The 25,625-nt window shown below is 31.2% G+C and overlaps 1 protein-coding gene across 1 annotated transcript; it reads right to left on the minus strand.

Moving 5' to 3' along the window:
- Nucleotides 1-18,630: 18,630 nt before the first annotated feature.
- On the minus strand, nt 18,631-21,353 carry LOC112789732 (uncharacterized GPI-anchored protein At4g28100). Its single transcript, XM_025831770.3, has 2 exons — nt 20,209-21,353; nt 18,631-19,263 (listed from the first exon to the last, which is right to left on the minus strand). The coding sequence occupies exons 1-2, from the start codon at nt 20,863-20,865 to the stop codon at nt 18,943-18,945; spliced, it is 978 nt and encodes a 325-aa protein (XP_025687555.1). The 5' UTR covers nt 20,866-21,353; the 3' UTR covers nt 18,631-18,942.
- Nucleotides 21,354-25,625: the final 4,272 nt, after the last annotated feature.

Genomic DNA, 25,625 nt, shown 5'->3' on the forward strand with positions numbered 1-25,625 from the left:
TAATCCCACTTAGTTATCCTTTATTAAACAAACGAATGTCAAGTGGACTAATTAGTTTGATCCTCAAGTCCTAGTCAATTCCTGTGGGAGGACTAGCTTCAGAGTAATCTAAATCAATTAGAATCTGCCAATTTTAACCACTGCTAAGTTTGACAACTCAAGAGTTACCAATTAATCAACCAAAACCAAGAATATAGAAAGCTAAATTAAAATCATAAATAACTGGAATACCTCAAATTAAATTGAATGGAGATGTCAATTCTAACATGGACAATATTCATAAGCCAATTGGGCAACATAAATCAAACACAAATAAAAGCTTCAGAGTAAACAGAAATAAAAGAGAAACATAAATTATTGAACCTGGTATGAAGAAACAATCATAATCCTAATAGAAATCCTAATCCTAAATCCTAAGAGAGAGGAGAGAACTTCTCTCTCTAAAAACTACATCTAAAACCTAAAATTGTGAGTAATGATTGAATGATGAATGAATGATCTGATTCTGCTCCACTCTCAGTCTCTAATCTGTATTTTATGGGCCGAGAACTAGGTCAAAAATAGTTCAGAAGTCACTCCCAACGCTTTCTGGTCCGTACAGGTCGCGGCAAAGTGACGCGGAGGCGTCGTCCACGCGTTTGCGTGGATTGAAGTTCGCAGATGCGACGCGGACGTGTCATTCACGCGTTCGCGTCACCTAACTTCGGAGCAGCTATGGCAAATTATATTTTGTTTCAAAGCCCCGGAAGTTAGCTTTTCAACTCAACTAGAACCATCTCATTTGGACCTCTGTAGCTCAAGTTATGACCGTTTGAGTGCGAAGAGGTCAGGCTAGACAACTTAGCAGTTTCTTCAACTTCTTGTATTCCTTCCACTTTTGCATGCTTCCTTTCCATCCTCTGAGCCATTCCTGTCCTGTAATCTCTGAAATCACTTAATACACATATCAAGGCATCAAATGGTAATAAGAGAGGATTAATATTAGCAAGTTTAAAGGCTAAAGAAGCATGTTTTCAATCATAGCACAAAATTCAGAAGAAAAATATAAAACCATGCAAATAGTATGAATAAGTGGGTAAGGACTTGATAAAAACCACTCAATTGAGCACAAGATAAACCATAAAATAGTGGTTCATCAACCTCCCCACACTTAAACATTAGCATGTCCTCATGCTAAGCTCAAGAGAAGCTATAAGAGAGTGAAGAGGAATGATAGAATGTATGAAATGCAACCTATCTATATGAATGCAACTACATACAAAATGTTTCTACCTACTTGGTTAAAAGTAAATAAGTTCTTCAAGACAAATATGAATCAAATTTCACTAATTCAAATTATACAATAAAAAGTAAGTAAACTTGTAATAAGATAGCTAATAAAAGCAGGGAACGTAGAATCAAGCATTGAACCCTCACTGGTAATGTATATCACTCTAACTCTCAAGTATCTAGGGTCAATCACTCTATTTTTCTCTAATCATGCGTTCTAAAACTTTGTTCTTCATCTAACCAATCAACAAATATTTAATGTACCAATGCAAACATCATGAGGTCTTTTCAAGGTTGTAATGGGGCTAAGGTAAATGTGAGGATATATGTATAAGGCTAAGTGAGCTAACAAAGTGAATCCTTGATTAGTCTAAGATCTCACCTAACATACACACTTTATATAATTTAAAATGCTTTACCTAGCTACCCAAAATTTTCCCACTTTTGTATTACACGCTCATGTATCAAACTTGTTTTTGAGTTTTGTCCCATGTGCATTGATTCTTTTTATTTTGCATTTGGGGTAATATATTTTTTTTGAATCCCCTTATTTAATTACTTAATAAATTTTTTTATTTTTTATTTTTGTTTTTATTTTTTTTATTTTTTTATCAATGCACATGGTAATTTAATTATTTTGATTTCACATTAGCATGCTTCCCAAATTTTTAAATAACTTATTCAATTCAATTCCCTACTTTTTTCTATCATCTCATGTTCCCATAAAATTCTCACACTTAAATTATACACAATATCTATCTTAAGCTAACCAAGAATTTAACTTGGGATTTTTATTTTGTTTTTCTGCTTAAGGCTAGTAATGTGGTTATAAAATAAGAGGTGAGTAAAAAGTTCAAGGTGGCTAACAGGGGTGACATAAAATGGTAGGCTTTATTTGGGATAAGTGAGTTAATAATCAAATATGACCTCAATCATATGCAAGCATGTACATACACTAAATAATGGACATATAGAATGGAACAAAGCAACGATTGCAATCATAGAGAAGAAAACACACAAGAATAAAATTTATGGTTAAATAATGTAACCATGTAAATAAGCTCAAATCTCACAAGTTATGTGTTCTTTGGCTCAAAAACCATGTTCCAAATATAACTTCAAACAAATTTAACACATAAAAAATTTTAATTTTTAATTTAAATTAGTGAAATATTATAAAATAAAGTCTTGAAAAGAAATTTATTACTTCAACCAAGTGGTGGTAAAATATGCACAAAATCTAACTATAATGCAATCAAACATGCAAATGCAAGAACTAACTACAGAGAAGTTTAAACATTGGTGTTGAGTCAGAAAATAACTAACCCATGGAGATCGGTATCGACCTCCCCACACTTAAAGATTGAACCGTCCTCGGTGCATGCTAAGATGTATTAGTGGACGGGCTGCTCCAACTGATGCCTTTCGCTATAGATTGTGCAGATTGACTTGTTTGTCTCCCCATTTAGAAGCTTTCCCTTTTCCTTCCTCGGTGGCCATCCTAAAAGAAGAGGAAAAGAAGGAAAGTAACCCAGAAGTAAAGATAAGAACATAAATGAAATATGGGTGTTAATGCTAAATAATAAAGGTCTCAATTACATGGTAGCTACAACATGTAAGGGAGAAAATAGTGGAAGCAAATGACATATCAAGAGTGCAAAAATTGTAACAATGGGGAAGAGAGTGGGTAAAGAAAGATAATATAAATTTATGTCAATGCAAAAGTAATACAGGTATAAAAGATAGGCATTGATTTAATGAATATTACCTAACAAGAATAAAATAAGTCACTAAGCACCAAAATAATACCAGAAAAGATACAACAGTTGAATAAGAAAATTTAACACCAATGGAAAAGAAAAAGAAAGTAAGAAAGGAGGAAGAAAGAAGAAAAGATAGAAGAAATTAGGATTAGAAAAGAAAAGATAAGATAATTGACGCTGGTCTGGATAAGCTGTGCGTCGCATATGACGCGGACGCGTGGTGCACGCAATTGCGTAGGGTGTGAGAAACTCAAGTGACGTGGACGCGTGGGGCACGCGGACGCGTGACTCGATTTGTGCTAGTGGCGCGAGAGCAGCCTCGCATACGCACAACTCTCTGTTTAAATGCAATTTTGCCAAAAATTTGGGGTGACGCGATCGCGTGAATGGCCTAAATTTGAAAACGGTGCGGACGCGTGGGGCACGCGTACACGTGGCAGGGCTTGTGCTTCTAGCACGAGTCCAGCCCAATTCTAGCTCAACTTTCGGCCATACACCCTTTTTACATCAATTTCAGGGCACGCGTTCGCGTCGGTGACGCGGACGCGTGGGAGGCATTTTTCCCACATGACGTAGACGCGTCAGCGACGCGGTCACGTGGATCAATTTGTGCCAAAGGCACGCCTCCAGCCATGCTCTCGCATGACTCTCTGTTTAATTTTGTTTTCTTCTCAACGCACCTATGACGCGGACGCGTCAGCGACGCTGGCGCGTCGCGTGCGATTTCTTCTTTTTTTTAATGCAGTATGCAGAATGTAATGAATCTTATGAAAAATTCCAGATTCAATCAAAACTCAAAAACAAACTAAAATTTAAACTGAAAAAGGAACGGTCATACCATGGTGGGTTGTCTCCCACCTAGCACTTTTAGTTATAGTCCTTAAGTTGGACATTTGGCGAGCTCCTTGTTATGGTGGCTTATGCTTGAACTCATCTTGAAACTTCCACCAATGCTTGGTCTTCCAATAAGCTCTATCCATACTAAGTAAAGTCCTCAAGCTTTGATGGAGTTCTTCACAAGCTTTGAGCTCCTAAAATTGATCATCATATATTTCCGGATCCCAAATCTTGTTTCTACACCCATCTTCAAGTTGATTATCATGATGCCATCCGGGTGGTTCAGCTTTAGAATTCTCACTGAAACGTCCAAACAGCTTCCTAGACCTATTCAATTGAGCTCTATACCAACCTTTGCGTTTAAACTCAAAGCTTCCGACCATACTGAACCTTGCAGGACAATTCTTACCACTGACCATTGTCCTCATACTCTTAATGCTACAAAGAGCTCTAAGTTGACCATCCGTCTCCAGTAGCCCGTATTCAAGTGGAATTAGAAAGCTAAGGGATATGAAATTTACCCACTTGAATGTTGTGAAGGATGATGGCAACTTAGGGGGAGGTGTTTCTAATGAACGTGCAAGCTCCACTCTCTTGTGCTCTTCTTCGACATCTTCCACCTCTTTGCAATCTTCTTCAATATCAACCTCTTCCTCTTGGTGGATTTCTTCCAATTCAATCTCTTCTTCATTGTTCACCAAGGGCATGGGAGGTTGTGCTTCTTCTTCTTTCATCTCCATGTCAAGTCCAATGGGAGAGGACACAAATGTAGATAAGAATTTATCAATGATCGAATCCATCTCTTGACCATCCCTTTCAAAGTCTTCAATCAAGAGATGCCTTGGAGGTTGTACACCCTCCTCAACATCAGTTTCAAATGTCTTTGAAGGAGGCTCTATAACTTGACTTTCCTATGGAGGTTCAGCATCTCCTAAGTCTTCAACCATTGCTTCCTCTTCTTCTTCAATAATTCCGGCTTCCTCCACTTGTTCCAATACCAAATCGTGCTGCTCACTATCCACTGGAGTGCCTAACTTCTCCTTCCTGCTACGTTCTTTAGTAGATTCTCCACATGAAGCTATGGGGGTTCCTTGAATATCCGAACGTCGAAAAGGTAATCGATTTATTGCTTGATCCAGGTGTTTAAGTATGAAATTGTATTCATCCTTGATGATTTTCTGTTCAACTATTTCTTCACCTTCAAGTACAAAATCCTCCTTGTTGTCTTTCTTCACTAGTTCTTCAACCGCGCTATCAACTTCAAGGGTCTCTACTACCTTCACCTTTAGTGCCTCCTCTAGCTCCTTATGAAGTATGGATTCGTGAAGATGATCCTCTCTCTCTTGTTCCATGTCAATTGTATCAGTGGGATCATGTTGCTCTTGGATTGATGGATCTTGGTGCTCTTCCACGGATGGTGGTGATGGGATGGGTGGATCATTATGTGGTTGAGATGGAAGTGCACTGGAGCTTGAGGGTTGAATATTGGGGGTAGAGGGTTCCATGCGGGATATAAGTGCTTGAAGAGTAGAGGTGAGACTAGTGATAGAGGCAAGTGTGCTCTCCATGGAGGTTTGGGGTGGGTAAGAGGGTTTATTTGTTGGGAGAAAAGGTTCATAACACGGAGGTGGTTCCTCTTGATAAGGATATGGAGATGTTGTATATTGAGGTGGTGGTTATGGGTATGGTTCATATGGTGGTTGATGTGGTGAATAAGGATTGGGGTCATATGGAGGTGAATGGCGAAAATGGGCTTGTGAGTATGGTGGTCCAAAGTCATGTTGAGGAGGGGGTTCATAGGCATATGGTGGTGGTTGTTGATAATCAAGAGAGTGTTCACCATAGCCCTTGCCTTGATATGCATCACAGAATGGTTGTTGTCTGTGATATCTAGGAGGGTGTTGTTGCCTAAAGGGGTGATCAGATCCTCGTGGCTCCATCCATCTTTGATTGCTTAGACCTTGATGCATAGTCTTATTATAGCTTCCATTCCTTGCAACAAAATTAGAACCAAATTCAAAGCGAGAGGGGTGAGAATTCATAGTAGTTATTAGAAATAAAGGGGGAAGAGAGAAAACAAATAAACAAGTAAAAGAAAAATATTTACAATAACCAATAATAAGGCACACGTTTGCAATTCCCCGGCAACGGCGCCATTTTGACGTTAGGATTTTTGCTAGTAAAGAATTTTGTAAAAATATAGTTGCATTGTGTATAGATTCTAAACCAACAGAAAATCCCTTCGTACAAATGTTCTGGTTGTCACAGGTAACAAACCCCTTTAAAATTGATAACCGAGTATTTAAACCTCGGGTCGTCTTCTCAAGGAATTGCAGGGAGGTGTTCTTATTATTGATTATGCAAATGTATATTTTGGGTTTTTAAAAGGGTTGAACAAGTAATTTAATTGACAAGAAAAATAAATTAATAATTAATAAAACTCTTGGCAAGGTATGAGAATTGGAATTTCTATCCTAGTTATCCTTATCAGGTGTGATGAAAATTGGATTTTAATCTCACTTAGTTATCCTTTATTAAACAAAGGAAGGTCAAGTGGACTAATTAGTTTGATCCTCAAGTCCTAGTCAATCCCTGTGGGAGGACTAGCTTTAGAGTGATCTAGATCAATTAGAATCTGTCAATTTCAACCACTGCTGAGTTTGACAACTCAAGAGTTACCAATTAATCAACCAAAACTAAGAATATAGAAAGTTAAATTAAAATCATAAATAACTGGAATACTTCAAATTAAATTGAATGGAGATGTCAATTCTAACATGGACAATATTCATAAGCCAATTGGGCAACATAAATCAAACACAAATAAAAGCTTTAGAGTAAACAGAAATAGAAGAGAAACATAAATTAGGTATGAAGAAACAATCCTAATCCTAATAGAAATCCTAATCCTAAATCCTAAGAGAGAGGAGAGAACCTCTCTCTCTAAAAACTACATCTAAAACCTAAAATTGTGAGTAATGATTGAATGATGAACGAATGATCTGATTCTGCTCCACTTCCAGCCTCTAATCTGTGTTTTCTGGGCCGAGACCTGGGTCAAAAACAGCCCAGAAATCACTCCCAGCGCTTTCTGGTCCGTACAGGTCGCGGCAAAGTGACGCGGAGGCGTCGTCCACGCGTTTGTGTGGATTGAAGTTCGCAGATGCGACACGGATGCGTCATCCATGCGTTCGCATTGCCTAACTTCAGAGCCACTATGGCAAATTATATATCGTTGCGAAGCTCTGTATGTTAGCTTTCCAACGCAACTAGAACCATCTCATTTGGACCTCTGTAGCTCAAGTTATGACCGTTTGAGTGCGAAGAGGTCAGGCTAGACAGCTTAGCAGTTTCTTCAACTTCTGTATTCCTTCCACTTTTACATGCTTCCTTTCCATCCTCTGAGCCATTCCTTCCCTGTAATCTCTGAAATCACTTAACACACATATCAAGGCATCAAATGGTAATAAGAGAGGATTAATATTAGCAAGTTTAAAGGCCAAAGAAGCATGTTTTCAATCATAGCACAAAATCAGGAAGGAAAATATAAAACCATGCAAATAGTATGAATAAGTGGGTAAGGACTTGATAAAAACCACTCAATTGAGTACAAGATAAACCATAAAATAGTGGTTTATCACACACTCCTTCTCCTCCTTTTTCTTCTCCATTTCTTTCTCCTTCTCCTTCTCCTCCTCGTATTTCTTCTTCTTCTTCTAAATTCACGCATGTTCTTCTTCTTCCCTTCTCCTTCTCCTCCTTCTCCTTCTCCTCTTCTTAGAGATTATCCATTCAAATCAATTCGATTCAGAATACTTTGTCCATTCAATTAAATTCATAATGAACTGAACATGTTATTAAGGTGAAACAATTGTATAGTACTAAATGAACGGAACATTATCTATTATATAAAATCAAATTTAAAACAGTTTTTTGCATAATGAACCGAACACATTATTATGGTGAAACAATTGTATAGTACTAAATGAATGGAACATTATCTATTATATAAAATCAAATTCAAAACAGCTTTATGCATAATTATTAAGGTGAAACAATTGTATAGTACTAAATGAACGGAATATTATCCATTGTATAAAATCAAATTCAAAACACCTGTGTCTACAATTTAGAGATTATCAATTCAATTCAATTCAATTCATAATGAACTGAACATGTTATTATGGTGAAACAATTGTATAGTACTAAATGAATGGAACATTATCCATTATTTAAAATTCAAATTCGAACAGCTTTCTGCATAATGAACCGAACATGTTATTATGGTGAAACAATTGTATAGTACTAAATGAATGGAACATTATTTATTATATAAATTCAAATTCGAACAGCTTTCAGCATAATGAACCGAACACGTTATTATGGTAAAACAATTGTATAGTATTAAATGAACGGAACATTATCCATTATATAAAATCAAATTCAAAACAACTTTCTGCATAATGAACCGAACACTTTAATAAGGTGAAACAACTGTATAGCACTAAATTGAACGGAACATTATCCATTATATGAAATCAAATTCAAAACATCTGTGTCTAAAATTTAGAGATTATCAATTCAATTCAATTCAAAACACCTGTGTCCATTCAATTTAATTCAATTCAATTTAGTAATTGCATTCCATTCAATTTGATTGAAAAAATAATTCATTAGCAAAATGTTGGTGTTGTTAGTGATGACGATAATGAAAGAGGAGAAGAAGAAGAAGAGGAGGAGGAGGAGGAGGAGGAGGTGTGCGTGAATTTGAAAGAAGAAGAAGATGATCTATGCGTGTATTTGAAAGAAGAAGAAGAAGAATCGCGGAAGAGGAGAAGAAGATAAAACGCGTGTAGTGACGCTCTTTTAGTGAAAGTGGTTTTTGTTGGTGTTGGACCTACTTCGATAAAACTTGGATGAAAAAATACTTGGATGTGTAGCATAGCCCCTATTATTAATATTGTTAGCATTATTATTATTATTATTATTATTATTATTATTATTACTACTAGCGGTTCAACAGGTACTACCATGACTGTTTAGGTGCATTTTTATTGTTTTTACAAAATTAATTTTATTTCTTTTTTAATATATTATTTACTTTTCAATTTATTAATTAAGTTTTTTTTATCATTTTAATATTGTCGTAACTTTATTGATATCATTATTTTTTTGAAAATAAAATCACTAAAAAATTAAAGACCTTTAAAATACTAAATTATAAAAGTACACAATAAATATAAATATATTTTATTAAAAAATAAACAGTTAAAAAATTAATGATTATAATATTATTTTGATAAAAAAATAAATATAAAATAAAATATATGGTAGTTATTTATAAAAGATAAATTATACTTAAATATCATAAATATTTATATTTGTCTTTATCTTTTGAAAGTGTTAGCTCGTAATATCAATTTGATTGAAAAGGCTTTATTTTTGTACAAATAGTAAAAAAGTAAAAAAAGATAAATTAGCTTACTTTTCTTATGACTATTCACTTATTAAATATAAATAAAGAATAATTATTTTTATTATTTTAACAATATATAATTATATATATATAATTATTTTTATATTTAGGATTTATCCATGATTAAATTTTAAAAATTATGAAAATATGAGATTTTAACATTTATAAATATTTTAAAAATAACAAATTTTAAATTATTTAATAAGTATTTTTAAGATACTTTTAAGTTTTAAATAACATTTATAGAATAATATTATTAGAAGCCCTATCTTTTTTTAATGTCCAAAATTGTTATTTTATTTTTTATTTTTTAAAATTTTATTCTCTTTACTATTAGATTTGAGTTGAAAATTAAAAAAATTTGTTTGTATTTATTATTGATATTTTATGTTAAATTTTATCTTTTTCATTCTAATTCCAATATGATCCATTAAATTAATATACTATTATAAGTCACCAAAAAAATTAATATACTATTATACATGCAAATCTGAAAAAATATGCTATATGTGGATCCAATTTTGTCACAACAAATAATACTTTTTATTTCATGTCGTTGTCAATTTAAATTTTTTTTCTTTATTTATTTTTGTTAACAGCATATATAATATGAGTGTCCAATTTTATTTAGATGACTATAATGTCATTTTCAAGCATGCTATTATCATTTACATTCAACTGCTAAAAAAATAAATTTTATCATTTCACCACTTTAACTACTTATACATGTATAAAAAATGACATCATGGTATATAAAATATGATAAAGATTTTCAGTAAATTGTTTTTCTGTTAGCTATCATGTTCGTTATTTTTTTCATTTGCTATTATTATTAATTTTTTTTTTCATAAACTTTATGCTAGGAGTTAATTTTCGTTTATTTCCATATATCACAATTATTGACATACACCATCTGTATTAAATAATATCTGCTGTTAAATCAAATTTGTCAAGACGGTCGCCTACTAATAACATTAGAATAGTAATAAAGTTCTTCCAAAAGAACATTTTCAGCAGATTTGATGTTCTCCAAACTTATTAATAATGAAAATACTCATTTCTGCTGAATTATGTATTACTGGAAAATACTTTTGGCAACTATCATAATGTTTGACTTTGACAATACAATTTTGCTTTATTGTTGGCTAATAATACCCTGTGCTGACTATTATTTCCATATTGAGTGCAATTTACTTTGGTTCTGAAATGATCTAATTTTGTTGCTTCGTTTTAACTTATTTAGGCTGGAATTGAAATTGCAACCTGTGAGAACTAGACGGTGTTAGTGCAAAACACATCATTGTGCAAAGAAACATTGTGGGTGCCGAAAGAACAATATATGGTGCAATAACCGCTGTTCTTGTTGGGGTTAACTATCAAAAACATCTTCAAATTATTTAAATACTGACAAAAATGTATTTGAATTATACTATCGACAAAAATGTCTTAAAATAATTTAAAAACACAATAATAATAATAATAATAATAATAATAATAATAATAATAATAATAATAATAATAATAATAATAATAATAATAATACACAACAGTAAATATATATGTTCATAAAATGTTTTAAAGATTGAATTTTGATGTAATTTTTTATAAGCATAATTAAAAAAATGAGATATTAGTATTCTTAAAATTTGATAATTTTTTTTAAATATATATTTTTGTGAATTTTTAAAAGTATTATTAGTTGTTAACAAAAAAATATATACTCAACGAAAAATTACCAAATTTTATGTATAATAATATCTTATTTTTATAATTATACTTGCAAAAATTACATCAAAATTCAATCCCTAAAGTATTTTTTAAAAAAATATATTTATTGTTGGATATTGTAATTGTATTTTTAAATTATTTGAAGGCATTTTTGTTAATAATAAAATTCAAATATATTTTTGTCAATATTTAATTAATTCATGAGATTTTTTGTGGTTAATCCTAAAATTAAAAAAAAAAGATGAGTCTTTAGTTCAACTATTATAATAACAACACATTAGTTTAATAGCCTCAATTGTCTTGAGTTACAAGAGCAGCAACTTGCTCTAAGTAGTAACCTCATTGATTTCGCAACAATCTACCACTTCTAGTCCGCAAAAAAGTGCTATGCAAGGAAGCCTCCACCAATTAGCTTCAGAAAATTAGGATAGTCAGTTATATTCATCCCAACAAACAGAACTTCACCAATTAAAAGAAAGAGGGACTTATTCATCATGAGTTGCATCCCTCCTTATGGTTTCTTATTTGATGGAAAAGCCTTCTTAGGGGATACCAATTAGAATTTTCTATCTTCTCTTTCAATGTTTTTTTCATAGTCGGTTTGAAAAGATCTCTTATTGCCACTGAGAGCGTTTTCAATTCTGAAAACATCATCATCAGCACTCATAGTTGAATTTGGTGGCGACGTGGGAAAGAAGAAGAAAAAATAAAGATTTAATAATTATTAAAATAATGTAAAATAAACAATGAAAACTTTTTTAATAATTCTCAATTTTTAAAATGTTCATTGATTTAAAAAAATTTATGGCTTCGTTATTATGGTGAGTTTATTGGTAGATTTATGCTTACTTTGATTATTGCCTTGAAATGATGCTTCTGATCTCAGAGTGTTATTACATTTACATGTAAGATTGGGAGATTCGAATCCGCGACTTCAAGTACGGAGAGACTATGTCATTTGAGCTATAATTTATTGATAATTTAGATGATATTTTAAAGTTTATATTAGATTATAATTATATTTTATTATATTTATTTATATTTTATTTATTATTTTATTATAAAACAGTTATTTTAGTTGAACTACGGTTAAATCGATTGAACTAATAAACCAATAAACTGGTAGTTAGAGCGATGACCAACTCAGTTTTCTAAACCTTAATATTTTGTAACAATTTTTTTAATACAAAAACTGAATTTGTTATAAAAGTGATAATAAATTTTATCCTATGAGATGTTTTTCGTAATAATATAATATAATTTTTTCGATTACGAAATTTTGTTACAAAATATAACTCGATTTTGTAATATTTTTCATTCGTTTAGTTAAAAAGCACAATATTTATTTGGTAACAATATTTTTAATACAAACACATAATTTCTCAAATTGTATTTTTTAATCAATTGATATATTAATTAATTTATTGAGTAAGTCAACATTTATATAATATATAATAACATAAATAATTCAAACATCTTTCTTTTAATTTAGATTGTTTTAAAGCAAAATAGCATTAAAGTTAGTTTTACAAGTTCAACCACAATACAAAAATTTTATATAAATTAATATTTTTATAAATTAAAATATTCTTGAGTCTTGTAGTTAATATGTTGTCATTATTTTAATACTCCTGTAAATGTGAAAAATCAAACCAAAACTTAAAAACAAAAAATAATACTAATTACAATTATAACATTAACCATCCATCAATCAATCACTCAATTCAACGTCAAAATAAATTTAAATATTAGAAAACTTATCATATATTAGTATGATTCTAAAGACAATCTCAAATAGTCAAAGTATATATAAATATGAATCTCTCATATGAAAATAAAAAATAAACAAAAAACCAAAAATAGACCCAGATTCTCATGATTAAGCACTCCACAATTATCATATTATGAAAGAATGAGTAGCAATTATAGATTACAACATAACTTTCGAGTTCTTTTGATGTTTTTGGTATTGTTTAATACTAAGGGCTTGTTTGGGTGAGCTTTTAAGAAAAAAATTTTTTTTTAGTTATCTTTTTTTAAAAGATTTTATAGAGAAGTAAAAGTAATTTTTTGTTTGGATATCTCATATAAAAAGATCTTTTTATCTATCAATTATGTTTGGGTATAATAATATAAAAGTACTTTTTGTTTATTTATTACATGAAAAACATCTTTTTTAAGGAAAAAAGATCTTTTAAAAAAAGATGTAAATTACAGTTTCTCAAAAAGATCTTTTTTTGATTTTACTAGTGCTTTTACTTTTACTACTAGAAATTTGCCAAATACGTTAAAAAATAAAAAAGATATTTTTTCATTAAAAAAAGATCTTTTTTTTTACAAAATAATGACACCCAAACATGCACTAACAATTAAATTAAGGAAGATCTAATAAATCAAATAAAAGTTTCATAGAAATTGAATTGAATTGAATTAAAAAATGACAAATACATAAATCATATATGACTCAAAGGGACCATGCTCTTTTAAATGTCAAATCGTAGGAAATTTTCATTGGAAGCAAGACAAGTATCTTTCAATAAGCTAGAAAAGACTCATAAACTCATTAACAAATCATAGGCGTGATAAATTTTAATCATCTCTAATATATACAAGGGGATAATCTCCAGACTCAAGTTTGGTTCACAATCATTGCAAATAAATAAACATAATGTAGTGTAGTAATCTCATTTGATTCGGAACAAAATTAGCAATTTAATTTGGGAGAAATTCACAAATGACAATAACTTGCGTATAAATATAAAGTTTGAATCCTAAATCAATGAATCATAAACCCTAATTATCCAAATTAGAATGATTGAATGTTATTTTATATGTTGAAATTTTAAAATAACAACACTATTTACCTTTTAAATGATATAAAATTGATGAACACATCAACAGTAGGATGAGTAGTACAAACTATTTTAATATTGCAACAGAATAAAACTAAAAGAGATAATAAAACAATAAAATTAAAAGAATTTCACTTGCCAAACTGTAGAAATATACTCAAAAAATTTGAAACCAAATAATTAGAACCAAAATCATAACCAAAAACAAATTCAGAAAGAAAACTCTAAGGAAGTAACAATAAATAGAAGCTTTTATATGTTTTGAAATTCAAGAGAAGAGGAAAATGGAGATGAAATTTCAAAACGCAATAGAGATGGCTAAACAATGGTAGAAGAGAAGTTGAACAATGACGAAACGGAGATTGAACAGAAGTTCGAACACGCGACAGAACATACGTTGAGCAGAGGTTAGAAGACAACAGCTGAAAAAGTGGCAAAAGCACGGCGAAACGGCGGTGAATGAACAAAATAGAAGCGGAAGCACAACAAACAATGACCGAACAGATGCTTCGCGATGATGCCAGAGTCGTGCGGACTCGGCAAACTAGACTTGACGGTGCCTTCCCCTCCTTCCTCCCTTCTTCTTCCTTCACCCTCATTCACTCTCTCTTGTCTGTTTTCTTCTTTCTTCATGAGTGAGGGTGAAAGAGTTAGGTGAGTGTGTGTGCGGGTGACTGAGAGATGGTGAGGGATGAGTTGATTAGTAAAATTAAGGTTAGAATTAGCTAAAATGAATAAGGGTAATACAAGAATTTGTATAAAATTAGAGAGTAGATTAGTAATTGAAAATCAAATATAATATATTAAAACTACTTTAAGAACACTATTTATTTATCAACTTATTAATTGATTTCAAATAAGTACTTTAATGTAAAATTAGAAATAATCTAATTAGTTTTTTGTTAGTTCATAAAATTTAACTACAAATTTTAATTTTTTACATTAAATTATCAAATTCTCGTTATTTTTTAATTGCTAAAACTTTAAATTTTAAATAAGAAAATATCCAATCATTATGAAATTTATATGAGTCCAAAATAATTTTAAACTCCGGCTTCGTTAGGTAGACAACGGAGAATCTAAACAATGTGAATAATGCGTTGTATTTCCAGCTTACAGAAGGTGAAAAAAATCAGTCCATCACAAATTGCCCTCCCAAAAATTCTACTTTCACCTTTTACACTTTACCATTTATTTTCTAACCCTTTTACCACCGCATACCTCTCCCCAAACCCTCACTGCGCCATCGATTCCTTCCTCACTAGCCAGCCTCAGCGTTGCCGAGCTTTTTCTCCATTAAGCCGTTGATTTAAAATGAAAATAACCATCAACATACCTAGCAAAAGGAACATCTGTCAAATTTTATTATATCTACTTAAATGAAATTCAAATTAAATAAACATCCATTTTAGAATAAAAAATAACTATCTACATAGCTAACAAAATGAACATCCAGCAAATTTCAATATACTTAATTAAATCCAATCCAAATTAAATAAACATCCACTTTAGAATGAAAATAATCATCCACGTACCTAATAAAGTAAATAACAATTCAAAAAGAGAAGAGGACATAAACAATAATCATCTATCACCATCAGCATCACCCACCATTCTCATTTCTCTATAAGAAAGAAAGAGTTTTGTTTTGTTATTCTCAAAGGAAAAAAAATGGCTACCTTTGTTGTGGCGTAGTTTTTGGTTTGAGTACTACTTATAATTATTCATGCACATATCATATTTCCTAAGTTCGTTATATTAATCCCACACCGATCCACGTTATTAACCCACAATTATATGTATTTTTGATGTCTTTTTCTTTCAAATGTTTCCTCGTTTTTTACGATCGCAGAAGAACCTCGTCCGTAAGAGACAAACGGCGACTTTGACGTGAGACAAACGGCGGCATTAGCACAGGCTGCAGGCTTCTATTGCATCTGAACGAAGCAATGAGGAACGGCGACATTCTACTACGTCTGAATGGCTGTCTTCGACGACGACAGCAAGTTGTGATGGGGTACTAAAGAGGAACTATGTGGGCTATGCTGCGAACGTCAGAAATGAGATTATGGTAGGATTGGAAGTAATCGTACATAATGTGAATGTATTTAGATATTAATTCTAATTTTTTAAATTTTAAAATATATTAATAATTATTTAATTAATTAAAAATCTAAATTTTAAATTTAAATTCATTTTATTTAAAAATAGTTGTTTACAATATACATTGTTTACCTATACTTTCTTTGACACCATAAATATGCATTAAAAGTTCTACGAATGGCTGGCATGGATGAGGCCAATCCCTTACCAACTCCAATGGTGGCCTCACTTAAACTGCACAAGAATGATTTTGAATTGTACGTTCCATGACCCAAAGCTCTACCGTTCCATGATTCAGTGGTTGGAGTGCTTTAGTATTTTACCGTGATACGTCCCGATATATATCTCTTACTTTGTGAATAGAGTATCACAGTTCATGCACAACTCCACATTGAATCAATGAAATAAAGCTGTGTGGAACGCTAAGTCATGGTTTAATTTTTTCTCGCTGTATTGACTATAGACTTTTGGATTTTGGTGATGCAGATTGGACTAGCGACCTTGATGATAGACAATCTAGGAACGAATTTTGTGTAGTGGAAGAGTCATAAGCTAGCAGAGGAAAAAGTTAGTCATAGTAGCACTGAAGCGGAGTATCGTGCATTAACATTTCTTCAATCGTCGGAGCTAATCTCTATTCAACAATTATTGCATGAACTTGGAGTGCCACAACGAGTAACTCCAATCATATATTGTGACAATCAAAGCGCATGTATGTTGGTTATGAATCCAGTTTTTCATAGAAGACGTAAACATCTCGAATTAGATCCACATTTCCTAAGAGAGATGGTGAACGAGAAGGAATTATATGTTGTAAATATTTCTTATTAAGATAAACTCTCAGACATGCTGACAAAGCCTCTTTCACAGAGAATGTTTAATGTGTGCAAATTTGGTATAAAAAATTGATAAATCAAATTTGAAATTAGAATTTATAAACTTTAAATTTATATATTTTTTTATAAAAAAAGAGTACAATACTCTTATTTTAAAAAAAAACTAAAATATTCATATTATATTATATATATTAATTTTAAAAATTTTAAATTTTAACTCCATGATGACTTAGAAAGAAGAAAAGGGTTAGGATTTAGAATTAATATATATATATATATATATATATATATATAATAAAAGTATTTTCTCATTTTCTATAATAATAGTATTATAGTTATTTTCTATAAAAAAAATTAATTTAGATCGGTTTAAAATTTTTGATCAAATTAATTTGTCTGATTTAATTTTAACCAAAATATCTTTTAAGAAAGACATTCTAAATACATTTATCTAAGTGGCTCTTAAAAATTAAAATATTTGAAAATTATATCAATGCCCTTAATAAAAGATGTATAAAGATATTTTATATGTCTTTCTAATAGCATAAACAAAACGTTTGTAATTGTAAGCCTAGTCACGGACTTGTGTGAATATGGCTAATCCAATCTGCTAAACACAATTTGGCAAGGAATCTTTTATCTTTAATAAACGAACCGAAATGAAAAGGTGTCGCTTGTGCCTCGGTTTGAATTTTGATGCCATTGGACTACAAAACGACAGACATTCGACCCCAATATTCTCTCCCTAACTCGTGAAACGACTCATTGAAGCCATGAATTCCTACGTAATTTAGTTAATTAACATGTTAATTAAATTAAAATTATGTTTCGGATTCCGATTTCTGAACAAACCAACTGGTCCTCCTTTGAAGAACGTATCGAGATATTTGTTTCTTCTTTGTATTTTTCTGTCTAAAATTGTTACACGCATTTCTTTATTTAGCTAAGTCGACCAACATACTCAGTCATCATTGGGACCTGCTCCTTCACTGCTTTACCCAAGCTGAGATAATTTAATTACTTAATATGTTATTGGTCATAGGACTACGATAATAAAATAAAGTTTTGAACTAACAAGATAATTCTAAACTGAGGTTCCTACCTATAGAGGTTTCAAAATGCATTTACGATGGAAAATAACAATAATTTCACCATTTAACAGAGGTCTCACTTTGCCTCCTTAAGTTGAGGGTACGATACACTTGTAAACAATTAAACATAGGCTCAAAGTTGGCCAATTCTACCATGAAGTGCATAAAATGAAGAGAGGTATTTGATCTTATTTCAAAAATAAACAAAAAATAAAATGATATCTTTCATAGTTTCATGTGATGCTATCTAATTATCCATCAAAGAATATTTTCATTTTTTCATTTCTTCTTCATTTTCCCTTTTCACCATAGCATGTACTATGACTAAGTCTTATGAATTCTTTTTCTTTCATAGTTATGGTTTCAGATTAGTGCATTGGCTACTTTAGTTAAATTTTGTCCATACCCTATTAACTAATATTTAGCTAGCTCAAATAATAAAACGGGTTGGTCAAGTGAAAATAAGCTTGCACACTATTCATTAATCAACGGGGTTTTGCCTCATAGCTAATCAAATTATTCCTATTATTATAGATCGCACTTTAGACTAAAAACAACTTTTTTATTTTTTATTGAATAGATGAAGCAATGATCATTGTAATAAATTAATGACCTGATTCCACGGTGAATATTCCAAGTTCCAACTATTGATTGATAAAAGATCATAAATCAAAATTGGGAAAAAGGCACTTTTTTACAATGCAAAATGTGAGGCCTGGTATTTACTAGCACCCATCATGTACAGATATAGAGGACATGTCAATGGAATCTGAATCCTGAAATTTACAGTGATCAATCTAGCTAGACACCAAACCCAACCCCCCATCCAAAACTAAGCCAAAAAAGTGTCAGAACCAAACCACTCCTAATCTCATCGCTGGTTTTGTCCATTAGCTCACCCTTCACGTGATCCAAACAACCAAGAAACACGGCCATAAGAGAGAATAAAAAAGTACCCTCATAAGGAGGGACCCCTTCTTTGTTTCCCTAAACAAAAAGGGCATAAAAAATGAGAATGATGGTAACCAAGGAATTGGACGGCCAGGATGGGGCGTGGCCTGTGTCGAACTGGAGGGAATCAACGGCCAGTGGCATGTTCTCTTGATCGGGGCTACATTTTGATTCGTGTGGGTGCGCGCTGTACATGATTGCCCGCAAAACGGCCGAAACGGTAGGTATGTATGCCGTTTTATTCTTAGCGAGAAGCCACGTCAGCCCCATTAGTTGACAGTCACGGTTGAACATCCTCTTTACCCTTGAAGATTCACCCCCTCCGCCTCCCTTCGTCTCGTTCTTGTAACCCTTTAGCTGCAGAAATCAAACATTGCTGCTGTTTAATTTTACTATTCATTAGGATATATAGTAGGTAGAATATCAAGTGCACAAACTGTTTGCAATGTAAAAGGGAAGAAATGTAATCAAAAGAGAGAAAAAAAAGGTGCTTAAAGGGTAAATAAAACAAGAAAAGTTTGTAATAATTGGAGTGTGCACATGGTAATGTCATTTTCGCATGTTGCCAACCCTAAGAAGAATCCCCCTATTGCGAGGATAAAAAAACAACAGAAAAGAAAAACACACAAGACTAACTGACTCAGGCTATAATGCATAACACCCCAGATGAGATGACTTTCAACTTCACTTTTCACTTTAAATAAAAAAATAACCCGCCATCAATAGATATATCAATTTAATTTTCGTGTACTTGTAATTTTTCTAATTAAATATCTAATCGTATATTATTGGGATTTGCTAAACCAATGTTGAAATAAAATAGTAAACTTTTTTAGTCTATAATGATGATAAAAGTTACTATACAATGTCTTTGAATTCCATAAAACTTTCCTATTGCAAAACCCATATCACTCTAGCAACTGAATATGCTAAACTCAACTACTAATTATTTTAAACATCTTCAAGACACATACATTTAGACTCTAGATATATATATATATACCCAACCTAACTCACAAGAAGTACAATAATGCTTCTGGAGGTTTTTTTTTATAAATAAAATAAAATTAGTGCGAACAATAGTTATTATTTCTTTGGACATAATAAGTTTATACTGAAAAAAGCAGATGAATTTACTAAAATGTCCAATTATATAAAGCAAAAATGAATGATTGAAATAGCTAAAACTCAATAATAATAATAATAATAATAATAATAGTACTAGCTAGCAAGAGTAGTACAATTATTAGTATTAATATTTATAGTGATGGTGATGAATATGAAGATGATTAGGGCGTGGACCTTTTGTAGGGCACCAAGGCACTTGGTGCAACCAGCGTAAGAAGCGTTACGACAATTCTTCTCCAAGTCACGAACGGCAACAGTCGGCGTTGCGTTTCGATGAGTAACCGAAACGTTAAACGCAGCGGGGCAACTCAGCGAGCTTATCTGATGAAGCCTGATTCCACAGAAGCACAGAATGGCGTCGCAACTCGCATTCGGCTGAGGGATCCTTATGTTCCGGCTCACCAGCGAGTCCTGGAGTGAGTTAACACACTTCTGTGAATCGTCCGGCATCATCGGAAGCTCGCCGGAGGAGCTGGACGACGAGGAGGGAGACGGTGCGGGAGCGGGAGGAGGGAGCTGGAGGGCGGACCGGGCGTGTGCGGCGAAGAGCCAGGCGGCCAGAACGGGGCAGCAGCGGCTGCGGTCGAGGTTTTTGCCGCAGGCGGCGTTGACGCCGCCGAAGAGTTCGTTGGAGAGGTCGAGGCGGCATGGGAGGGTCTGTGTTTGAACCGGGAAGGCGGGGACGGTGTTGGAGGAAGAAGGGTTTTCGGTCGGTTCGACCGGCTGGTTGGGGTCGCTAACCGGTTCCGAGAGAATACCGGCATGTGAGATGGGGAGAAGAAGTAGAGGGAGTAATGAAGTGAAGAAGAAAATGGATGTGAATGATTGCATTTTCTCTTTTGGGTTGAAACTTGAAAAGCAGTGAGGAAAAGGAGTGGGGGAGAAAGAAAAGCGTGGAAATTATGCGTCTTTTCTTAAAAAAAGAAAAAGAAAAGTATTGGGATTATGGGTAGAGAGAGATTCAAGAGATATTCAAAAAGGTGAAGGGAGATAGTAGTAGACCTACGATTCGTGTGTGTTTTGATTTCAGAATTGTAGACCCATGATATGATTTGATTGGGGCATTGCGGGAAACAACAACACAAGAAAAGAATCAAATGATGGCTAAGAGAACTGAAGCTGTGGTGAGAGATTGAGAGAGGATGGCATGGGGTAACAGTTTGCTTTGATTTGCTTTGTTTTGTGTTTTCCCTCTATCCCAAGTCCCACACTGTCTCAGTCTCTCTTTGCTCTGTCACTCTAATGTGCCTCTATGTGCGCACACATGTATAAATAATTAGTAGTATCATTTAAGAATTATGAAAAATATTATTTATCCACTAAAATCACTCATTAAATTAATTATTAATATATTTATATATAAATATATATAATTTAATTTATTTGTAATATATGTTTATATTTTAATATATATTTTATATTAACAATTAATTTTAATGTATAAATAATATATTAAAAAATTAATCATTATTTATTTAACTATAATTACAGTTTTAGAAAATTGAGATAATTAATTTAATTTGATTTGTTTGTGTCTCTGAACAAAATTTTAACTATTGATCCTTTTAAATAATGATGAGTTTAGCTATTATCTGTTTTAACATATTTTTAGAGTACATATTAGTTAAATTTTTATATTATAGTTTATAACATTTTATGAATTTTTTAATTGTTAAGTTATAAATTTTGCTTCTGTTTAGGGTATTTTATAAAAAACGAATTAATAAAAATACAGTTTGATGGACATAAAATTTTGACAAGATATTAATAATTAAAATAAACATTTAAAATTTTATCAATATTATCATTTTAAGTTGTTTATAAATAAAAATAAAAATAAATACAAATTTGGCCTTTATAATTTTGGATGAAAACCAAAATCTTTCTTAACGTTATCATTTATTCGAAATCGTTCTTCACGTTAAAATTATTTTTAAAATTATATTTTTATTAATAAAAAGACAAATTTACTCCCAACAAAACAAAAATAATTATATCTCACCTCACTATTATCCCTAACCTCAAGCTTTGTCATTCTTTTCAAACAAGAGCTTTGAGTGTCTAATTAAAGATCGTACAGCCAAATAATAATAACAATCATGAAAATCATAGGTATATATAAAATAAAGAGAAAACTGCCACTAATTTCAGAATACGATATTCAAAGTTAAGAAGAAACGAAGAACTTGGAAAGAAAACATTGGAATCTATTGAATTATATAGGTAAGAAACGTGCATTATACAACATGTGAAATTAATTAGGAGGTTTTAGAATGCGCAAAAAAGAAAAAAGCGACCAAGTACGAATATTTTTTTGGATGGTCGTATCTAAGTGTCAGGACACATTTTAAATACGATATTTAATGATATTTACTTGACACATATATCTATTGTATTCAACTGTATTTTAATAAAAAATAAATTTTTTTTGGACACGTTTAGACACATATAAATATTATCATATGTCAATGTATTCAATCTTATTCTTAATATGTATTCTTAAAATAAATTTAGAAATAGTATATATTATTTATTAAAAACAAAAAAAATTAAATACTTTATATAATTAATGTAAAATATTAAAATAATTAAAAAATTAATATTAATAAAATATTAAAATATTATTACAATTTATCTAAAAAAATACTTTATATATATATATTCCAAGTGTCTTATAAAATTTTAAAATTTGTGTGTCAGCGTGTTTAGTGTCGTGTCATATCTCGTGTTCGTATCGGTGCCCATACATCATAGAAAAGAAGAAAGAAAACTAGAGAGAAAAAAAATGTGCATCTTATGAGAGCATAGAGAGAATTAAGGTGTTTAGTGAGTAGCTTATAACAATGTGTTTAAAGAAACTAGGGAATTAGTGTGTTAGTTACCTTCTCAAAGAAGAACACTTTCTGTTTTTCTTATGCTAGGCAAAGAGAAATAGAAAAGGACTCACAATATAAAGTAGCATTTGAAAGAAAAATTGAGAGACAAAAATTGAAATAAATCTTAATATTCTGTTTGATTTAAAATAAAAGTAAAGACTGAAATGTTATAAATTATTTAAATAATACATCTCTTTCTCAATCTATGTCAAATTTTACAAAGCTTCATCTCTTTTTTCTCCTGTGCTCGAAGAATTGAACAGTGAGAACACAAACCGTCTGCCAACCTCTCCACCGCCACCGCCGCTTACGCCAGCATAGAAAATTCTCTCGTTGACTCTAGCGCACCATAGCGTCTCCAAAGCTTCTCAATCACGCCGCCAGGTACTCCACAGGGTCGTCTGTTTAGTGCTCTTCGCCTCCTTTGCATCTACCTTGCCACTGCGCTGCCATTCCTTATCAGGTCTGCTCTTCACTTCAGAGTTGTGTGTCTGTTCTCTTCTCTTTCTCTTCGTCTCTACTTTTCTCTTTTGTTTGTCACATATCACCGAATTTGGGGCTGTATTTTTTGTCTAGATGACTACATAATCTCTAATTATAATTAGATTGATAACTTTGTATGCTAATTTTCAGGGACCTGCTTAAGTTTAGATTCGCTTATTGGAGTTACGACGTCAATGACGCAGCAGTGGTCCTGGACGATGAGAAGATGAATGAATGAAAAGCTGTGAAGAAGTAGTCCTAATTTGATTTGCACAAAGGATAAATTTAAAATTATTTAATTAGAACGAGGGTGTTTTGGTCAAAAAATATTACTTAGATTTAAATTTCCATCTATAAAAATTCAGTCTCCTATGTTTTTATTTTTTGGAGGTATTGAAATACTGAAATTTTGGAGATGGAGACTAAAATTTTAGTTTCAGTCTTTGGACCAACAAATATAATATTGAGTCTCAATTTTCAGTTTCCGTTTCATTCAATACCTTAAAACAAACGCTACCTAATAGATACAGAAAAAGTATGTGTCTAAAAATAGACTGATGCCGACAATGAACAAAAAAAAAAATAAAGAAAATAGAGAGGTTACATATAAGGACAAAATTGTCTAAAATTATTATTTTTTAATGAAAGAATTATTTTAAAAATAATTTTAACATTAAGAACAATTTTAAAGAAAAAAACATTAGAAACGATTTTGATTTTCATTTCAAATCATAGAGATCAAAACAATATTTATCTCATAAAAATATTTTACAAACTTAAAAAGTATTTTTCAAATTTGTTAAAATATTATTACTTTAATTTTTTAGAAATATTTATTTAAAAATTTAGATAATAATAATAATAATAATAATAATAATAATAATAATAAATACTTTCTATCAATAATCCTATAAAATAAGGAGAGAGAGTTTAGTATAAAAAGGTATGATAAAGGAATCAATAGGTGATTTTGTACAAATTAATTTAATTTATCTAAAATTAAGATACTTTTAATTTATAGCTGTAATTACAAAAGTACAATTTGAAAACCATAGATGATAATTAAAGAGAGTCCTACAATAATTATAAAATAAGTAAAATATCATATTAATCTCTAATATTTTGATAACATTTTAAGAGATTTTTGTCTCAAATATTTAAAATGATTTACTTTTATTCTTAACGTTTAAAATAAAATAAGATATTTTGAATAAAAATAAAATATTTTAAATAGTAAAGATAAAATTAGAGTTAATCCAAGTATTAATGATTAAAATAATTCTTTATGTTTATAAAATTATAGTTAAATTCACACTAAAAGTTCACTTTTCGTTTTTTAAGTGAACACTGTACTTCAAAGAATTTTCTTCAACTGATAATAAAAAATTGTGTCTCTTTTATCTGATCAGGAATACATTTAACATAGGGAGATTCTATAGTGCTTAAAGTTAAAAAAAGCATAGTATGCTGACTATATGTCTCAAGAGAAGAAGAGTGACACGTAACTTTGTATGCTTGTTTCTATCTCGCATTGTCACCTTTACACATATAGTCACACAATTTTTCGTTTTTTATTATGAGCTAAATTACAGCATAATATTTTGATTAATTTTTGAAAAGCTGAAATTTATTTTTGATAATGGACTGAATTTATTTAATTTTTAAACTTTTAACTGGACTTATAATACTTGATATTTTATAGACCAAAGCTTGATTGAAATCATATATAGTAAATATATATAATTTCTTGAAACTTAAAAAGAATATATATATAACCCTTTCCGTACAGTAAAAAAAGATATACGACGCGACCTTTTTTAATATAGTTTTTTATAATTAATATTCCATGACACATCAAAATAGAAAAAAAATATTCTTAAAAAATTAACAATAATTTTTATAAATCCCTTAACATTGGTTATTATAAAAACTTCATTTCATAATATTCGCAAAGGGCAATTCACTTAAATAAATTGTTTCACTTTTAAAATTATGTAAATGTATTATTTCTAAAATGAAGACGCAAATACATTATTTTACATATCTATGAAAATCGTTACTGGCAGTAGTAGTTTACATAAATACAGAATTCGCTGCTGCCAGCCGCGGATTACATTTAGTTGTGGTAGCATAGAAACCGCTGTTGTCTGTTACGGTTCTGCATGATTAACGGTTTATGTGCATTGATTTACGTATGTAAACCGTTAGAGACAGCAGCGGTTTACGTTGAGT

The sequence above is a fragment of the Arachis hypogaea genome, chromosome 3, assembly GCF_003086295.3.
Source record: "Arachis hypogaea cultivar Tifrunner chromosome 3, arahy.Tifrunner.gnm2.J5K5, whole genome shotgun sequence".
NCBI lineage: Eukaryota > Viridiplantae > Streptophyta > Magnoliopsida > Fabales > Fabaceae > Arachis > Arachis hypogaea.

Coding starts and splice junctions, on each gene's coding strand:
- LOC112789732 (XM_025831770.3), bottom strand. CDS start 20,865: ATGCAATCATTCACATCCATTTTCTTCTTCACTTCATTACTCCCTCTA. Junction 19,264..20,208: donor GCCTTGGTGCCCTACAAAAG/GTCCACGCCCTA, acceptor TGATTTCTGCAG/CTAAAGGGTTACAAGAACGA.